This window comes from Erythrolamprus reginae, chromosome 1 (assembly GCF_031021105.1).
Source record: "Erythrolamprus reginae isolate rEryReg1 chromosome 1, rEryReg1.hap1, whole genome shotgun sequence".
Classification (NCBI taxonomy): Eukaryota; Metazoa; Chordata; class Lepidosauria; order Squamata; family Dipsadidae; genus Erythrolamprus; species Erythrolamprus reginae.
In genome coordinates this window covers 161308794-161329422 of record NC_091950.1, presented here as the reverse complement: position 1 = coordinate 161329422, position 20629 = coordinate 161308794, and the positions used below count along the sequence as shown (strand labels likewise).

Here is a 20629-nt window from a genome sequence, read left to right as displayed (position 1 = left end):
TAGCCATACATTTGAAAACAAAAACTGAACACTTTAAAAAGAGAGAAATATCCCATTTCTTTCTTTTTAAAGTGTTCAGTTTTCGTTTTCTTTTTGGGTTCCTTGTTTAGTTTTTTGTTATAGTTGCTTAGCATGTGTATTCTTTCTTTCTCTTTCTTTCTCTCTCCCTCTCTCCCTTTTTCTTTCTTTCCACTTTTATGTCGCGCAATCCCAAAGGACTCATTTTGTTATTGTACATGTTTTTTTACGATTTTCAATTAAAAATATTTTGAAAAATGTTTTTCCACATTTCTTCTTCAGGGGAAATATTCTTTTTCCTGCCTTTAAAAAAAACATATTTCCCCAAATACTTCATTCTCTAGTCTAGAAGGGTGGGTGCTGACTTAGTACAGTGATCAGAAGAACAGTATTTAATTCAGGAAAACCGGCACTGTGATCCGGAAAACTAGCACCTCAGCTTCCTCTTCTTCCCGCTCACCGCGTCTTTAAAGCCAGCAGAGCAGAAATTGAGGGGGAGAGTTGAAAATTCTCAAGGAATCGCATCGAGAATTTGGGGGTGGGGGTGGGTTCCGCTTACCTTCCTTCTGAGCAAAGCAGATCAAGATCTGCCCGCCTTGCTTCTGGATCTCGCATTCTCCCCCTCCCGACTTTTTCCGGCTTTGGAAGTAGCGGAGAATTTTGTTCCTCACACTTTTGGGGGGATCGGGGTTCCCCCAGGCTCCCTGCAGCAGCACAGGAAAAGCGGGCGTCCCCGCTCCCTCCGCCATCTTGCGGGATAGTGGCAAAACCCTTCCCTCAGCCCGCCTCGACTGCGAGGCATTTTCGCTTTCGTTTTCTCACAACAGACGCGATTCCCGAGTTTCTTTCTTGGTCATGTGATCTTCGTGATCTACGGAAGTTGACGAGGCGGCAACTGGGGATTTGGCTTCCCTGCACAAACACGCTACCACCCCGAGTCGCTGGATTATCTTAATTTTTTTCCACTCAGGGCTGGGGAATTCTAGGAGTTGAAGTCCAGATCTCTTCAAATTGCCACGGTTGGGAAACAGAGTTAGAGCGCAGTCCTCGCCCGATTTCGTTCTTCTTTTTTTCCCCCTTTCCGAAACAGGTTTTGCAAGCCTGAGATCATTCCCCTACCATTGACATTGAGGAGGTTTGAAAAAATGCTTTTTTAAAAATCGGGTAGGCCCGCCGATTCAAAGAAAAACCACTACTATTACTACTAGATTGTTTTTCACCATTCCTATCACCCATCTCCCATTTATGACTGTAATTAGTTGTATGTATCCTTAAGATTTTTATTAATATTGATTGTTTCCTGATTGTTTATTTGACCCTTATGACTAAGTATTATACCTCATTATCATTAAGTATTGTACCTCAGGATTGTGACAAATGTATCTTTTTCTTTTATGTACACTGAAAGCATTTGCACCGAAGACAAATTCCTTGTGTGTTCAATCACACTTGGCCAATAAAGAATTATATTCTCCACTGCACTGCTGTGGAGAGTCCCAATGTTTTAAAAATTCAATCATAGTGTGATGCCTATGAGTTTTTTCCTCTCTAAAATAAAGAAATAAAGTGTTTAATTTACCTTGTCTTTTTCTCTCCTTTTTTTCTGCAGATGAAGCAGGAGGCTAAGAAGAAAATTCCCTCCTATCCTGATGAAAGGATTCAGGTCCCTTCCCTGTGGGTTAAACCTGCAACAAAAACCCCAGTCAGGGCCTCTACTCTGCACCAGTACTGCCCTCATGACAGGGTGTCGCAAGGCAGGGAGCCCTGACCTGCGTGGCCAGATTCCAAGGGGCCAGAGACCAACATTGTTTAAGAAGAGGAGCCGCCAGCCTTTTGTGGAGACCTTTCCTCGCCAATTGTGCATGTGCCAAAGGTTTTTCTAGGCACTCTGCCTCGAGCTCCATGGTGATTTATTATGTAAGGGGAAATGTCTCTCCCAAAATACTATAAATCTTTCTTGAAGAAAAATAGAGGGAAAGAGAATCCACAGGACATCAAAGAGAATCAAAAGATTTATGGTTTTAAGCAAAGACCGGGATTCTTTTGCTATAACGAAGGAGCGATACAGTGAGTATAATAAATTTTTAAATGGCTGAAGGTGGTGACTCAAGCCTCGGGAAAATCGAAGAAAAGTTGGATAGATCGTTAGAAATTATCTCAGGATTTGAGCAGAGATTTATTACAATGGAGTCAGCACTGGGAAATCTGGCTTCAGATGTAAAAATTGGTTTAAAAAGAGGCTGAAGTACCTACTGGAAAAATTCAGAAAGTTGAAAAACAAACGAAGGATCACGAAGAAATAATTAAACAAATGAATTATAGAATTGCTAATTTGGAGGACCGTCAAAGGAGAAGAAATTTACGTCTGCGTGGGTTCAGATCAGACTTTGCTTCAGGTTTAAATTTAAATGAAGCAGTAACTGATTGGATTAATAAGCAAGCTGGTGTCCAAGTTGGTTCTGATGATATAATACGTGTCCATTCGGCTGCCCCACGCAGAAACAGGGAGAGGCAAAGAGACATTGTTATGGCTTTGGCCAGTGAAAAAAAAGTAGTTTATAAGTCTTAGAAAAGTTGTGCCAGCCTTAAACAAGATGGGAACAAGATAAGAGTTCTGAGGGATGTCTCTTGGGAAACCTTGAGAGTGAGAGCTGCCTTACACCCAATTTCAAGCCGTTAATATCAAAGTGGAAAAAGGTTTGCTTGGGGGTTTCCAGCTGCTATTTTGGTGTTCCAGAAAAATAAGACATACAGAGAAGCGCCGCCGCCTGTCTGTCACCTTCCGAAACAGCCGGGGGGCTTCTCGGCATTCTACTGAACGTCAAACCCGGAAGTTGAGCAAGGGTTCGGCGTTCGGGTTTGGGAGAATGCCAAGAAGCGCCGCCGCCTGGCTGTCACCTTCGCAGAAGAGCCGTGGAGCTGTCGGCCACGTTTCGGCCGGCTAGGAAGGGCATCTCTGTGATGTCAAAGCTCCGCCCCTGGAATTCACTATTGGGATTCCCCACTTCCGTTTGAGCCTCACGACCGGCAGACAGCTCCACAGCTCTTCTGCGAAGGTGACAGCTGGGCGGCGGCACTTCTTGGCGTTCTCCAGAACCCAAACGCCAAACCCGAACTTTTGCCGAACTTCCAGTTCGGTGTTCAGAACGCCGAGAAGCCCCCCGGCTGTTTCGGAAGGTGACAGACAGGCGGCGGCGAGTCTCAGCAGCCTCCTGAACCCGAACTTTTGCCGAACCTCTGGGTTCGGTGTTCACGGTGGCAGGTTCATAAGGCGAAAAAAGTTCGTAAGAAGAGGCAAAAAAATTCCAAACCCCGGGTTCGTATCTCGAAAAGTTCGTGTGACGAAGGATTTGTATCACCAGGTACTACTGTAATGTGTGCAATTGGAGAAACCACAGGGAGGGTGGAGGACCTGTTTCCTCCTAGGAGATTCCTAGAGAGGCCCCACAGAGGTTTCTCCCTGCCTTTTCCGGTCCTGTCTCCTCCCAGGAGATTCATAGAGGGGCCCCACGGAGGCTTCTCCCTGCCTTTTCTGGTTACAGTTTTGGGGGCTTGGGTTTGCAAGTGGAAAATGATTCTTGAGAAGAGGCCAAAAAATCTTGAACACCTGGTTCTGATCTAGAAAAGTTCTTAAGTAGAGGTGTTCTTAGGTAGAGTTTTGTACCACTGTACAACCATTGTAGTCTCCCCCATGCTCAAATGATCAAAATTCAGGTCCTTGGCAAAGTGTAACAGGGTCACGTGAGTGCTGTTTGTAATCTTCCCAGCCAGCTCTTAATAAAAGCCATTGGAGAAACCAGATTCATTTAACAATCATGAGCCACTTAATGGCAAAATAGGTGGCAAAAATCAAGCATGATTTCTTACCTAACTACCACCTTGCTCAATAGAAATTCTGGGCCAAGTTGTCATAACAAGGACTATCTGAATTTGACAAGGCAATGAGGGTAATTTCTAATTTCCATGGCAAATTGATGTTTTTTTCTACTCAAACTACATGATTTCAGGAAAATCATTTCTGCTGTGCCGATTATCAGATTAGATTAGGCATAGTTTACATTGCATGCAAAAGAACCATTAGCACAAGTGTAAGATGAAACACATTCAAGTTTTCTGCAAGCTTCCCCAAACTCACTAATCCAATGAATTCCAGTTCGTATCAGCATGGCCAATTAAGGAACGGAAAAATCTGAATCCAAACTAAACTCTGGTTTAACCCCCTAAAGCTCCCCTGAAGCTGTCACATGTAGCCCAAGAATAACCATGAAGATCAAACACACCTTTTTCCAGAAAAGGTTTATTAGACTAAATGACAAGAGGTAATTCTTAGAAAGATTATAAATGCAGACACTTCAGTACGTAGGACAAGATAATCCTAGTTAATAAAGATGTGGCATCATCTGGCAGGATGAGATAGCAGACATCACTTTGTTATATTGAGGAAAATCAACCAGAGCTGGCAGCTCCTTTGGAGTTGGGAAACTGACTTCTCTGGCTCTTTTTGGCTAATACTTTCTGACTTGTGAAGTTCATCAGGTAGATGTGGTTTTTTTGGCAATGTCTGAAAACAACTATGGCTGTTCTATGGTTATTTTGTGAACTCCTAGTCTTTTCAAAAAGGCCACCAGTTTTCTACAATTGATAACCAATTTATGGCTGTAGGGTGACTCCAGTATTTTTCAGGGTGATACAATGTCATAAAACACAACTTCTATTTTGACACCATTTTGATAGTAGTAATATTACATGCTGTTCTCTTCTGCATACCATGAGTAATTAAGATTTAAGGACAAGATGGAAACTAGTACACGTTTTCTCAGCTTTAAAATTGAGTGTTGGTTTCTTACTACCTTGTCAAGTAATAATAGCCATATTTGATTGGTGGGTGTTGCTAACCATTTTTCCAGAAATAATTTTTAAAAAATCATATTCATAACTTGCTTTTATAACCAGAGGGAAACGCAGTTTTTGAGCATGCAGAAATAGGTGATGATGCTCCTAGCAAATGCAAATAAATTAGTGGAGGACAGGGAAAGTGACATGAAGCAAAGTTCAGAAGAATGGGTAGAGCCACCAGAAAAAAAAATTAAGAGAAAATACTGATTTGGCAGTTTCAAGCATCAGTGTCTCCCTTAGAAAAAACACCCATTGTTTTATTTGGTTTGCAAAATGACTTTCATTGAAACTGAAAGGGACAGTTTGAAAATCTGATCAGTGTTAGTTAAGTAGATTTCAAACTATTCCTTAAGTTGAAGATTATCTATATATCTTCATTGTATACTGCTCAAAAAAATAAAGGAAACACTCAAATAACACATGCTAGATCTGAATGAATGAAATATTCTCATTGAATATTTCATTTGCCTAACTATTACATTTGCACAACAGCATGTGAAATTGACTGTCAATCAGTGTTGCTTTCTAAATGGACAGTTTGGATTCAAAGAAGTTTGATTTACTTGAAATTATATTCTGCTTTTTAAGTGTTCCCTTTATTTTTTTGAGCAGTGTATTTCCAAGATTGGAATTCTTAGTTTCTACCATTTCCTTCAAATAAATTCTCAATCTAGAAAGTCTTCAGGTTCCCGCTCTCTCTTGAACATCATTTTCTGATCTCCACTGGATTTTATTCTTATTTTATTCTTCACCGCTCTAGAGAAGACCTAAATACTGAATTGTGATTCAAGCAACAAGTATTTTAAAAAGGCTAATACAAATTACTTGTTTTAATGTGAGAGGAAAGAAAATAAATAATCTTTTGCCTGCAATCTTATTTTCTAAAAGTAATTAGATATTCTGGATAAGCCTGAGCATCATGAAAGATAACAAACATCGATGGTTGATTCATGTTGTCAGTTACACTGTCATATAAATCAAATCCACCATTATTTTTGGATTGTGGTGTAATCTGTCCTGATCGGCCAAGGCAATAATCTCCAGTCAGAACACGGGCAACATACATATATTTTCTGCCACTTTGGTCTGGAGTGGCATATGTGTCATGTGCAGAATAGCTTGAGTTGACAGCAAAGTAGGTCCCGTTACCAATCGCTGCAGCTGAAAACCAAGAAAAAAAGGGTTTAAACATTAAAATATATTCAAGAAAAAAAGCCCCAGTGGAAACCACCAATATTGGTACTTCAGCTTTAAGTGATGAATTATAAGGTTATCTAGCCAGTTCTATTTCTTAAAAAGCCACTGCTTGTGTTGCTTATTCTGTCACACCACATTGGTGGAAAGGAATCTGAAACCTCATTTTAGGAAGAGCGAACAAAACACTGTCAGAAGCAAGTTATAAAATTTGAGTTGTTCCCGCTACCACTTTCATGAAAAATAAAAACATTACAGCCAAGTTTTTTTCCATTCTCAACTCAACTCAACTGAAAAAAGATGTTGGCACCTTTTGTTCCCACAATCCATCCACTAAGCAAAATGAGATGCTGATCATTCAGCAGCCACAATCCTACTGACTCAAGAGAATAGAAAAGTCAAACTATTTTTTCCCCTGAGCTATCAACCTGATGGACCCAAGATCCCTTGAGGGAAAAGAAATCCACGTATAAAGTCTTCTTTCAGCACTTTCAGATCACAGAGAAGGAGGAGAGAAAGGTAGTGCTCTTTAAGATATTTTCTATTTTTTGAATTCAAAGAGCTTGGGCAGATATTACTGGCTGGTAAGAAGGAGAAAGGCAAGAAAGTGACAATTTTATTGGCAGTTTGAGTTCAGGCACAGACCACTCACAGATTAGGCTGGGGTGGGACTAGACTGGGAAGGATGATAAGGAGGGGGAAACCATTTTAAATCGCACTTTCAGATCACAGAGAAGGAGGAGAGAAAGGTAGTGGCCCATATAACTATAAACCAAAATCAGCAAAGTTTAGTAGCGATAGGGGTTGTTGATTTTCTTGCTAAGTACTTGTATTTCAATAAATTGTTAAGATGTCTGGCTTGGTGCAGTGTAACACTTGTTTGGCTGTTGTGTTCCATAGTACCTTGTGGAACTTGGCGTGCTTGCCCTCTTTTCATAAAGACATCTAGTTTATATGGCGAGATCTCTAGATTGCAGTCCTTAGTTTGTAGCTTGCAGTCAGAAATGGAAAGATTGTCCCAGTCACATGCTGTAATGCAGCCATGTGTGCAGCCTCCACTTCCATAGCGCCCCCGAGGAGGAGGGCTATGTGGACAACTGTTGGTTCAGGAAGATTATGTGCAGTGGAGCAATTCCTATAATGTTTTTGCAGATTTAAATGGTAAGGATGTTGTAGATATTAGCGAGGCCCCTCAGGCGGAGAATGAGGGGATGTTCCAAAGGGAAGTTGTTGTAAGTGAGGTGCATAGTGTCACCAAACCATCAAGTGCAGTTAGTAGAAATAAAAAGTGGAGACATTTTCTTGTGGGTGACTCGACTGTTAGAGGTGTTGATTTAGGACAGAGTAAGGATGTGGAGAAGCTGATGAGGTGCCTCCCAGGGGCCACTGCCAGCAGGGACAGGAGGTGGATTACAAATATTGTTAAGGCTGCAAGTAAAGGTAATAACATTGATGTGGTAGTGCATCTTGCCACAAATGATTTGTCCCAGAGAAATGTTAATGTAGTAAAAAGAGATTTCCAATGTCTAAGCATGGAGCTGGGCAGAATAACTGATTCAGTGACTTTATCAGAGGTGTTACCAGTTTGTGGCCAGGAGGATAAAACAACTTGTATCAAAGAGTTTAATGTGTGGTTAAGGCAGTGGTGTAAAGCTGAAGGTTTTGGCTATGTAAGTCATGATGTCAGTAGGTGGTCTAATAGGGAGTTGTTTAAGAGGGATGGTTTGCAGTACCCAGGTGCTCGATGAGGAGTTCAGAACTTTTTTTGGACAGGCATTTAAACAAGGTAAAGGGGACAGAGATGTAACTGATGTGGATGATTTCTCTCCCCGACCAATGAGGATAAATCAGTTTCTGGAAGCTTATGAAAAGGGAGCTGTAAATAAAATAGATGTAGTTGTTGATGATAAGGGGCAAACTAATAATGAAAATACTGTTCTTCGGATAATGTGCACAAATGCTCGAAGCTTGAGCAACAAACTCTGTGAGTTAATGGCCATAATATCTAGAGTTAATTTGGATCTGGTTGCCATAACTGAGACATGGTTTAAGGATTCTAATGAATGGGAAATATCCATACCAGGATATACATTGTATAGGAAGGATAGAATAGAGAGAAGGGGAGGCGGAGTAGCCATTTATGTTAAGGAAAGTCTAAAAACAACACTAATTCAAAATACATGTAAAGATCTGGAGACTCTCTGAGTTTGCATGCAAAATAAAGAAGGTTCTGTCATTAGAATTGGGGTGATCTATAGGCCTCCAGGGCAATCTGAGGAATATGACAACAAGATGGTGGATGAAATTACCCAAATGGCAGTAAAGGGAAATATTGTGGTTATGGGTGATTTTAACATGCCTGATGTTGAGTGGAATATCCCCAGTGCCCTTACACGCAAAAGTAAGAATATAGTAGAGGACATTATAGGAGCAGCTCTGGCACAGCTGGACACCGACTGGAGGGGAGAATATTCTAGATTTAGTTTTTACGAATGGGAATTGGGTTTCAGAGGTTAAGGTGGGAGAAAATTTAGGTTGCAGTGACCATCTATGTTTGTAGTTTGATGTAAAAACTGTGAGTAATCCTATACTGCAACCAAAGTATTGGATTTAAAAAAAAACAGATTTTAATGCAATGGGAGAATATTTAAATAATGAATTAAAGGGGAGGGATAAACTAGCAGGAGCGAGCACCCAGTGGACTGTATTAAAAAAGGCCATCTTAAAAGCCACTGGACTGTATATAAGGCAAATAATTAAAGGTAAAAGGAAGAAGAAACTGCTATAGTTTAGCAATGATGTAAGAGCTATAGTCAATGAAAAAAATGCTGCCTATAGGAGGTATAGAGTCTGGAAGTATAGCTGATAGAGAGGTATATAAAATGAGACAGAAGGAGGCGAAACAGATAATATATGCTGCTAAAGCCTCAAAAGAGGAAGAAATTGCCAAATCTGTAAAGAAGGGGGATAAAACCTTCTTCAGATATATTAGTGATAGGAAGAAGAAGAACTGCAGCATCACAAAGCTTAGTACCAGGAATAATACATGCATTTATGGGAATAAGGAGATCGCTGACCATTTCAATAGCTACTTCTGTTCAGTTTTCTAAAAAGACACCTTACAATATAATACTATAGATGGATATAGCATGGCTTCCAGCTGTAGGGATTCAGCTCTAGTGATCTTAGAGGCCGATGTCTTAGAAGAACTTGAACGATTAACGATAAATAAGGCAATGGGTCCAGATGGCATCCACCCCAGAGTTCTTAAAGAACTCAGATTTGTCACTGCTACCCCCCTGATTTGTTTAACCAATCCCTGTTAATAGGAGATGTTCCTGAGGATTGGAGAAGGGCTTCTACGGTTCTACATAAAGAGCTGATAGATAAATTAGTGAAGATTGGACTTAATCCCTGGATAGTTCAGTGGATTTCAAGCTGGCTGAAGCATAGACATCAGAGAGTTATTGTTAATGGCGAGTATTCTGAGCAGAGACAGGTTACAAGCGGTGTGCCACAAGGGTCTATTCTGGGTCCTATTCTTTTTAATATGTTTGTGAGTGACATAGGGGAAGGTTTGGTAGGGAAGGTTTGCCTATTTGCCGATGACTCTAAAGTGTGCAATAGGATTCATATTCCTGGAGGCGTCTGTAATATGGTAAATTATTTAGCTTTACTAGATAACCGGTCAAAGCAATGGAAACTGCAGTTTAATGTTTCCAAATGTAACATAATGCACTTGGGGAAAAGGAATCCTCAATCTGAATATTGTATTGCCAGTTCTGTGTTAGCAAAAACCTCAGAAGAGGAGGATTTAGGGGTAGTGATTTCTGACAGTCTCAAAATGGGTGAGCATTCTTGTAGTCCACAAGAATGGTGTAAGGTCTGAAGCATAAAACTTATCAGGAAAGACTTAATGAACTCAATCTATATAGTCTGGAGGACAGAAGGAAAAGGGGGGACATGATCAAAACATTTAAATATGTTAAAGGGTTAAATAAGGTTCAGGAGGGAAGTGTTTTTAATAGGAAAGTGAACACAAGAACAAGGGGACACAATCTGAAGTTAGTTGGGGGAAAGATCAAAAGCAACATGAGAAAATATTATTTTACTGAAAGAGCAGTAGATCCTTGGAACAAACTTCCAGCAGACGTGGTTGGTAAATCCACAGTAACTGAATTTAAACATGCCTGGGATAAACATATATCCATCCTAAGATAAAATACAGGAAATAGTATAAGGGCAGACTAGATGGATCATGAGGTCTTTTTCTGCCATCAGATTGGCCGGTGTGAAAATGCAGCAGATTGTGCAAGTCCTTCTCTGTGTGTTGAGTTTGCACAGCTCACAGAAAGGAGTCACTCAAACCAACCCAGTGTGTTTAATGTTTGCAGATCTTTGTAGCTTTTTTCTCTTATGGCAGTTTTAATACTTTCATGAAGTATCTATTTTTATCAGCCACTTTTATTAGCCACTTCGATTCCCCAGAGCATGAAGGGGAATTCAGAGCATGATACCAATGTTCTTTCGAGACTGAAGGATGCCATTGCAATGTAGCCATTTTGATTCTAAATTTTATTTTATAAATTTTAGTTGCATTTTAAAGAGGGATGTGACACTGTCAAAAATAATTAAATCCTAAGGGATTTAATTATTTTTCCCTTAGGATTTTAATTATTTTTGACAGTGTATTCCTTTCAGTAAAGGATTTTTTTCCCTATAGGAATTTGCAAAAAAGACAAGCAAGCCAGATTCTTCACTAAACCTTGCAAGTTGTCACTGGTAGGGAAGGGGAAGGGAAGAGAAAGGAGAAAGGAGGGGAGGCTGCTAGGCTGCTTTTTTAAAAAAATGCACTTTTGAAACATAGTGCTATATCTAATATTCCCTTACATCAGTGATTTTCAACCTTTTTTGAGCCGTGGCACATTTTTTACATTTAGAAAATCCTGGGGCACACCACCAACCAAAATGACACTGTAACACAGTACATATTATACACCATCAGGATAGACATAACCAGCTAACACTGCAGTTTCATCTAGTGGTGGCAACATTTACCTCTAGTCCTGACCAGGATTAGAAATCGGGACCATGGGGAGGAGTAGCAGCTTCAACTACTCGCCGCGGACACAGAAGTGTGCGGCAGCCTGAGCGTGGACCTTCCTGGGTGTGAATGAGAGGTGGCCTGCTATTGGTTCATTTCTAGTGGTCAGGATGAATCCTAGAAGGTGATTGGTTAGTAAGTGTTCCCGGTGCCTCCACTCTTCCTGTCGCTGATAGCTGGAGGGATTGTGAGGGGAATGTTTATGTTCAGATAGAGGCGGCTGGCGGCGGGCCAGATAAATGCCCTTCACGGGATGTATCTGGCACGCAGGCCATAGTTTGGGGACCCATGTTTAATTTCCCCACAGCACAGCTGACCATGTCTCACAGCATACTAGTGTGCCATGACATACTAGTGTGCCGCGGCACACTGGTTGAAAAACACTGCCTTGCATCTGCTTGGAAGGATCTTACCATTTTTTCCAGCATAACTGCGGTTAAAGCCAGTCTGGTTAATTGGCACAAGTGTGGAATGCGGAGTCCCATGGAAAAGGATCCTCTCATTGTTTTCATGGCCATTTTGTGTATCTATTTGCTTTTTCTTGACTTGATAGGCTTGCCAGAGGTAAGCATTCTGTACCCTTTCAATCTACAAAGATTGCAAATATAAAACATTATTCATTTCTAAGTATCATTCCCTGCCGTACAATATCGATATTCATCTGCAGTGAGTTTTAACATTCTTCCTTGGCAGTTTCATCTATGCTGAGATTAGAAATAAGCAATCTGAGAAAAAAAGATTGCAAGGGAGAATTGGCAAGGAGAGTCTCTTATGTGTTACTACTTTGTTAGTACATGGTACTTACCTACTTTGGGGTTGCCGTATAGTAAACTAACAATGTTAGTCTATGAATGTAAAGACTGTGTCTTTAAGAGCTTTGACTGGTTTGGCCATAAGAGGGCGCCAGTACCGTTTCCTGTGGGGGGAGTTATTTTTAGATATCTTTGATTGTGAGTCTGTATTATTCTAGCCGTGTGCTGTTTGTAATCTACTTTTAATATTTTTGTATATTTGTAAATAATAATATTGTTAATACTAAGTCTGAATCTTTAACTGGCTAGCCCACATATCTACACCACTGCAATAACTCTGCTGAGTGTATGTCAAAGGTTTTGCACAGAGCTGCACTGAGACATACTAACATACTTGCCAAAAAGGTCCTGTTGTCCCTTGCATTGCCTTTATTCAAGAAGTGTGGGTTCATATTAATTTTTATTGTTCAACTGCACTGAAAAAACATTTATTGCACCCACCATTTGGAAGTATAGAAGATGGAATTACTAAGACAGCAGCACCAGTATCAATGGTCAATATTGATGTACTTTATGATCAGAAGACACCAGATGGTGGAGAAAGAATGTGTCAGCAAGGGCTGTTAAGCATTATGACCCAGTTCATAGGTAGATGTAGCAGACCAAGAACCAGGGAGGCTGCAATGCAGACTCCAAACTTAAGGAGGCCTGATGGTGCAGTGGTTGAAGTGCAATAATGCAGCTTGACCTAGCCTTCCAAGGTTGGTAAAATGAGGATTCAGATTTTGGAGGGCAATATGCTCAGAGAGAGAATGCTATAACGCACCATATTAAATCTAACTGTTATTGTTACTACCTGACCTCTAGATTAAAGGCTTTTAAGATTGAATCTAATTTTAAGATTGTAAAATTGTCAAGGAGTATGGACATTGACTTTAACTCAGTGACATATTTCTTAGTTATTCTAGCTCTTTTCTTCTTCCTCTTTTTTACACTCCAGTGATATAAATACAGAGTGTATCTAAAAATTTTCACTTTCAGGATATTACCTATTATTCCGCTTAATCCTTTTCACATGAAAGTAGATACCTCTATGTAAGAATTCGTTCCGTGACCAGGTTCTTAAGTAGAAAAGTTCTTAAGTAGAAACAATTTTTCCAATAGAAATCAATGTAAAAGCAAATAATGTGTGCAAACCCATTAGGAAAGAAATAAAAGTGCAGAATTTGGGGGGGGGGGAGGAGGAGGAAGAAGAGGAGGGAGACAGTCGCTGCCAAAGGAAGAAGGTGAGGTGAAGGGAATAAAAAAAATCCAAAACTTTAAGGCTTAAAAAATAGAGGGACTCTGAAGTGGCGAGGAGCACGCGCCTCCCATACACTGTGCCAGAGAGAGAAACCCAGGCGGGCAAGAGGGGGGAACCTCCTGCTTCCTTGACTGAAAGACGGCTGCTGCTGCTACCTGCTTCCTCTTCCTTCCCATGCTGAAGTGCTCCCCTCTCCTCTCGCTCACTCATTTTGTAGCCGGTGCCTTTCCTTCACTGTGGTGACACCTGAGTTTGGATTAAATTGAGTTGATCCGGCCGGGGCAAAGTGCCCCCTTTTGCCTTTTCATGCCCAGACGCTCCGAGAGGCAACCTCGTGCCGAGTGCAAGGGAGTCACCACAGCGAAGTGGTTTATTCCCTCTCCAAGCGCCCAGAGAAAGGAAATTATTTTATCTGGGCGCTGGCAGAGGTTTATTCCCTCTCCAAGCACCCAGAGAAAGGAAAATGCTTTGTTTTCTCTGGACGGTCAAAGCCTCCTTAAGCACCACCTAAAGGCTTCTCTGCTAGCCCAGAAAAGCCCGAGATGGCTAGGATTAACGGGGAAGTGGGAGGAAATTGGCTGGGTCTTCGTGCCCCTCTCAAATTTCCTGTGAATTTTTTCTGGGCTCGGGTTCTTAAGTAGAAAATGGTTCTTAAGAAGAGGCAAAAAAAGGATATAAAGATGTAGAACACAAAAGTGTTTTTCGTTGGCTGATTTTGGTCAGTCACTCTCTCTCAGCCAAATCTAACCCTCACAATGTTGTTGGCAAAAAAGGAGAAGGAAAGTATGTTGGGTTTATTTACTTCCTTAAACTCAGATCAATCATCACCTTTTCAATTCTGAATGTAGGGCATCCAATCCGAAATATTTTTTCAACGTTCTTATATTCTTCTGCTGTAGGCTGTAGTGGAACTAATTTAGCATGGCTTCCTTTCATATCTTCCCACTGTTCAGGAAGGCGTTCTAATACTTTGCCTGCAAAATAAACAAAAGTTGTGACTTAACCTGCGGAAAACAGAACCGTGCATAATCCTCTTCTTTAAGCATTACATTTATTGTTAAAATCTGACCACAGTTTGGCATTTCTGAACAGAATAACTTTCTTTCATCATTACAACTGTCCCGTCAGCACTCACAAACTAAATAGCAGGAGTCTTAAGCAGAGGTAGGCTATTAGCTGGAATGCTAAATTGTGCTCGCCACGGCGGCTCATAAGTGCTTGCGGGGCCAGCACAATTTTGCTTCTGCACCTGTGGAAGTAGCAAAACCACGCATGGAGCCACAAAGTTTTTTTGCTTCTGCGAAACATAGGTGCACCTGTGGCTCTGTGCATGATTTTGCTATCTCCACAGGTGCAGAAGCAAAATCGCGCTGGCCCCATAAGCACGAGCCACGGCAGTGAGCGCAATTTAGCGTTCTGGCTAGTAGCCCACCGTTGATCTTAAGTGTTATTTCCAAACAACTATTTCCATCTTTTCATTTTGTTCACGCAATAAACCACATTACCTTTGACTCTTTTCCACCAATAACTGACCATCTTCCCTTTCTTTCTACTTACTGGTAAACGTGGACGTTTCTGTTCTGCTCAGCAGAGCAGTTTACAAATTGCAAATGTTTTTAGAATGCTTTTAGGGTAAGAAATTGTTTTTGGTCCTTAAAATACTGATCAATTAAGATAATTTATGTTTCTGCAAACTTTATAGATTTTTTTGAGAAATTGGCTATTTTAGTAGACATGTTCAATTTCAAAAGATATACTCAACAGCCATCTGCTCTCAGCTACTGCTTCTTGTCCCCATTTTCAAATACTACAAATATACCTAAAGTGCTTACAATAAAATGCTTTTTCAGAAATAAAGACAATTCTAGAGTCTGGAAGACAAATCACCTTCCTATTTATTCTTATTCTTGTTGAAGAAAAAGTTTAAAAATCCTAAATTCAGATGGTGGAGGAAGCCCGATATGAGCCAGGAAAGATGTTTCTAGACATAATAGAAGTCACCACCATTGCGTCAACTTATTAATTATTCTTCCACTTTTGGGCAATTTCTACTAAAAAGTAGAAACAGGCCTAATATTCTAGCTGGGAAATGAATAGATGGAACACTTGCTCTACACATGAACAAGCCTTGCACATCCAGTATTGAATTGAGAGTCATGTTTTGATGCCAATCATATAAATGATCTGTTCACTTAATTATTTTTTTTAAGTTCCTTGTGATATACTCATGTTCACTTGTCTTGTACCCTTGCCCCTCACCCCATTTACACTTTTTAAATCCTACGTAAGACATTTTTGAAAACAGTAATCCAGCCATTTAAAATCTCAATTTAAGATGTTCATTACCTTCATCCTTTAATTTTCATACTGTTTCCTTGGCAATCTACAGTACGCACGTAGTTCTGTCCCTGAATTTGGACCTGAATTTGTTTCTTTTTGCTGATTTTAGCATCTACTAAATCAAGGTTACTTAATACATCAAAAGCTACAAAGACATTTTTGTTTGCACAATACTGCCACGCAACTAAAACTTTAGCAAGCTCTGCCTTGGATTTTTTTTCCTGCTCACCTTTAAGTGTTTTTAAGAGATTCTGAATTTCTGTAAAAGCAGTGAGGACATCCCTCGGGATACCAGATACCAAAATAAAAGGAGGAGACTCCATCTTGTCCAGATGAATGACAATATTCAATCTTTTCTGGAGATCATTCAGTCTCTTGATTTCAGCATCCGCAAACATGCCTATCAACTCATCAACAATGCGATTTTCTGTCTGTTCCTTGAAAACCAATTTCCTTAGCCAGGCTTCAGCCTCTTCTACCTTTTTTCGGTTTTCACCACATAACTCAAATGATGATGTCTCGATCTTCTTCTCCAATGCTAGAAAACTTTTATTTTTATCAGGTGACTTCCTACCAGTGAAAAGCCCTACAAACAAAAGTGAAATTCTGTAAGTGCACACTCAATGGGGGAAAAGAGGCGTTGGTAAGTGCTTACCGTGAGACGTTGCTGCTAAGAGCAAGGAGCCAGCAGTCATGATGGGTTGTCCTTGCATGTTAGCCAATAGAGACCGAGTCACAAAGCTTCCAATAGCTAGCTTGGCCATTCCAATGGCCACGCTGGCCACTCCAGCCTGGCCATTCCAGTTTGTGGTGAATCCGAAGCTTTACCCAGTGTGGCGAAGAGAAAAAAAAATTCCATATATGAACTGCAGAGTTAGATGTTCACATAAGGCAATAAAGGCGGCTAACCAGAGCAGAAAAAAACTCTAAGGGAGGAATTTACAGGAACCCTTCAATTAAAGAAGAAAGTAATAAACCCCTAGGGCAGGACTGACTGCTGGCTCCTCCCTCTTGGAGGCAGTGTCTCATGGCAAGTACTTCTTCTCCAGAGTGGGAGGAGCCAGCAGTCAGGGTGAGACCTACCAAAGCCCTAAGTCCCAAGGGAGGGAAGACCCCAACTCCTAAACTGTGTAACCTAGACTAATTCTGAACAATAACTCTCTGGAGCACTCTGTGCCCAAAGGCGGCGGAGGCTGAAGTATACTTATCAATTTTATAATGCTTAATAAACTGGGATGGAGAGGACCAAGTGGCGGCCCAGCAAAGCTCTTCTAAAAGACATTGAGTAGCCCAGGCTGCCGAGGTGGCGGCACTGCACATCAAATGAGCTGTAATACTAGCTGGGTGTGGGAGACCACCTATTTCGTAGGCCATGGCAATGGCACTTCTAATCCATCTTCCAATCACCACAGCTGAGGCCTTGAGTCCCATGGATCTAGGGTGAAAGTTCACTAATAGAGCTTCTGTTTGCTGGAAAGCTCGGGTTCTATGTATATAGATTTTAAGGGCTTTACTATAGATGTCAAGGGTATGCTATAGATGTTCAGAGGGGTGGGAGGGGCGGGCACAAAAAGAAGGAAGAATCAGCTCTTGTGCCCGATGGAAGGTGGAGTTAACCTTGGGAATGAAGGAAGGGTCAAGATGAAGCATCACCTAATCATCATGAAAAATGCAGAGGTCATTGCATACTGATAAGGCTGCTAGCTCCGAAATCCTTTGCGCCAAGGTGATGGCAATGAGAAACGCCACTTTTATAGATAGGTGTCAAAGCAAGACTTCCCTGAGAGGTTCAAAGAAGAACCTCGGTGAAATCCCAGGTGGGATACCGGTGAATGACTGGTGGGCTAAGGTTGGCGGTGCCCCACAAGAAGCAGATGCGAGAGGGAATCTGCAAAACCACAAGATAGCACAGTGGCCAAGGACACTATCTGTCTCCGCAAGGTGTTGGGAGACAGGGCCTTGGAAAGACCCTGGTTGTAGGAATTTCAACACCTTGGCTAGAGGAATGACAGATGGAGAGAGTCTTTGTTGGAAACACCATGAACAAAAGGCCTTCCACATGGCTGAATATATTCTCTTCATGGAAGGACATCTTGAAGCTTAGATGGTCAAGATTACACCGTCATCAAAGTCCTGTTATGTCATGGTTCTCTGCTCAATCACCAAGCGGCTGACACCATTGCGGGTCTGGGTGTAGCAGAGTCCCCTGAAACAGCAAAGTGGGAATCACTGGGAGTCTCCAGGGTTCAGAACCGAGAAGGCCCTGAGCTCTGCAAACCATTCTGGGCCAGAATGGAGCAACAAGGATGAGTTGGGCCCATTCCTCCAACATTTTCTGTAACACCTGAGAAATGATGGGTAATGGAGAGAAGGCATACAGCAACCCCGAGGTCAGGGGCTTCTGAGGGCATTCACTGCTTCCACTGATGGTGTTTTGAACCTGGAGAAAAAACCTGGTTAGTTGGGTGTTTTCACGGGTCACGAAGAGATCCACTGCAGGCCGACCAAAGGGATGGGATATGGCCTGGAAGATGGTTGGATCCAGATGCCACTGTGCCTAATTGTTGTTCGGCTGAGTTGTTTTGTTTGAGTGTTCGCTGCTCCAGAGATGAAATCTGCAGTTAGCGCCAGGAGGTTTTCTGCCCATAGGCCTAGTCTCTGCTACCCCCGGCAATTCACATGGGCCTTTGCTGTTACATTGTCTGTCAAGATCAATGTATGGGACCACCGAAGGGAACGCCTGATCTGAGGAGGAAGGAAAACTTTTGGATTTGAGCTGCCTAGTCCTGCCTTTATGAAGGAAGAAGGAACCACTATAATTCCCTGGAGTGTAGCCAGGCCCAGGGAACGATACAAAAGCATGAGACCATTTCCCCAGAAGGGAAGACAAGGAGGAAACAGCGGGGGAGCTAACTCGCTGTACCTGAGCTGCCAGGTCTCTCAGGCTATCCAGCCTCTCCTGGGAGAGACTAATGCTACACTCCAGAGAATTAACTATGGTTCCTAAGTGGAGAATGCTGGTACAGGGATCTAATTGGTTCTTTTCTTCATTAATGGAAAACCCAAGATCTCTCAAGAGATGCATTGTTATCCTGAGATGATGGAGAGTTTGTACATAAGAAGGCGCGTGGACCAAGATATCTTCGAAATAACACTGAACTTTGATGGGGATAGAATGAAGATGAGAAGCAGCCGCCTCTAGAATCTTTGTCAAAACCCTGGGAGCTGAAGAGACCAAATGGGAGAGCTCTATATTGGTAATGCATGCCTGCATGGCAAAACCTAAAGTATTTGCGATGCTATTTGTAAATGGGTATATGCAGGTAGGCTTATTTATTTATTTATTTATTTATTTTATTATTTGGACTTGTATGCCGCCCCTCTCCAAAGACTCTGGGAGGCTCACAACAAGTGAAACAGTCACAAAATCCAATTAATTAAAAATATTAAAGATTTAAGAAAAACCCCATGTAATAACAGACACACACACAAGCATACCATGTATAAATTAAGCGTGCCCAGGGGAGATGTTTAATTTCCCCATGCCTGACGGCAGAGGTGGGTCTTAAGGAGTTTACGGAAGGCAGGAAGAGTAGGGGCAGTTCTAATCTCCGGGGGGAGTTGGTTCCAGAGAGCCGGTGCCACCACAGAGAAGGCTCTTCCCCTGGGACCCGCCAACCGACATTGTTTAGTTGACGAGACCCAGAGAAGGCCCACTCTGTGGGACCTAATTGGTCGCTGGGATTCGTGCGGCAGGAGGCGGTCTCGGAGATATTCTGGTCCGATGCCATGAAGGGCTTTAACAATAACTCTTCTTTTAGGTCCAAGGAGACCATAATGTCTCCTCGACGGATAAAGGCAAGGATGGAATGAAGGGAATGCATTTTGAATTTATGGAAAAGGAGAAAGGAATTGAGGAACTTAAGGTCTAGGATAGCTCTCCAGTCCCCCAAGGGTTTGGCCACCACAGAAAGGACTGAATAAAATCCCTGAAAACACTGTTTTCGGAATACCCGCTGGATGACTTGGATGTCCCGAAGATAGCCTCCTCCATGACTTGGATGTAAGATAGCCTCCTCCATGATGGCTTGTTTGACAGCCACCCTCAATGTGGCCTCCCTCCCCCAAGCCGCCTCATCATAGGAGAAATGGGAGCGGGGAATGAACTGGTTCGAGGAACTGTAGTTACCTGATGAGGCATACTGACCTGTAGACCAGGCATAGGAAAATTCCCGATCAGCCTGATGAAAGGGCCACTTGAAAGTTTGTACTTGCTTAGGAGTTCTCTTATGGGAGATCGGAGGAAGAATCTTATGTTTGTCTTTAGATTCAGTGAGCAGTTTCTCCAAAGAGAGAGACGTCACCTGGGACGAGGACTGGGCCTCCTCAGAGGCTAGGGAAGCCAGACCGGTTGCTGTCTTAGCTTTGGCTAGTAAGGACCTGAACAACCCTGGTCAAAAAGAACTGAAGATTGAGACTGGTCCGGCTGGGGATCCTCATCTTCTGAAAGGGCCCAAAGGTCCTCACTAGTTGGGGCAGAATCCTGAGAACCTGACGCCCTGCCACCCTCCTTCGTCTTCCAGAGAAATCAGTTAATTCTCCAAGCTCTACTTCCCTTTCTAAATGAGGGCTCCTGGAAACAGCACTGGATTCCCTTTGTTGGGGGGGGGGGCATAGAAGTTGCCAGAGACTGCAGGTTATCAGAGATATTCTGGTATATAGCCACAGTGATCCAAAATTGGACACTGGCCAGATCAAAGGGAAAGTAGGAAGGGGAAGGATCTATCACCCCAGGAGGAGATGCTTAGGCGCTAGGAGAAACTGTGCCTGACTGGCCCCTATCTGGGATAATAGCAGAGCCAGGGGTTCCTGAACTCCACAGAAGTAGCAGAGGAAGAGCAGTGTCACCCTGAGACAAGGGATCCTCTGGAAGGGAGCTAGAACCAGCTGGATCTAGGCTAAGGTTTTCAGAGGCCCTTTGGCATATTTGCTGAAGAACCCTGTCTGTTCTATATTCAGCAG

General features: G+C 42.1%; 1 protein-coding gene and 1 pseudogene across 1 annotated transcript in view; both read right to left on the bottom strand.

Annotated features, from left to right (window-relative positions):
- Nucleotides 1-807, bottom strand: part of LOC139155472 (protein mono-ADP-ribosyltransferase PARP14-like) — a 48222-nt gene extending 47415 nt beyond the window's left edge. Inside the window, exon 1 of the mRNA XM_070730612.1 lies at nt 578-807. Coding sequence (XP_070586713.1) covers nt 578-767 — 190 coding nt within the window. The 5' untranslated portion in view covers nt 768-807. The remainder of the gene's footprint in view (nt 1-577) is intronic.
- A 4480-nt stretch (nt 808-5287) lies between these two features.
- Nucleotides 5288-20629, bottom strand: part of LOC139155463 (protein mono-ADP-ribosyltransferase PARP14-like) — a 75942-nt pseudogene continuing 60600 nt past the window's right edge.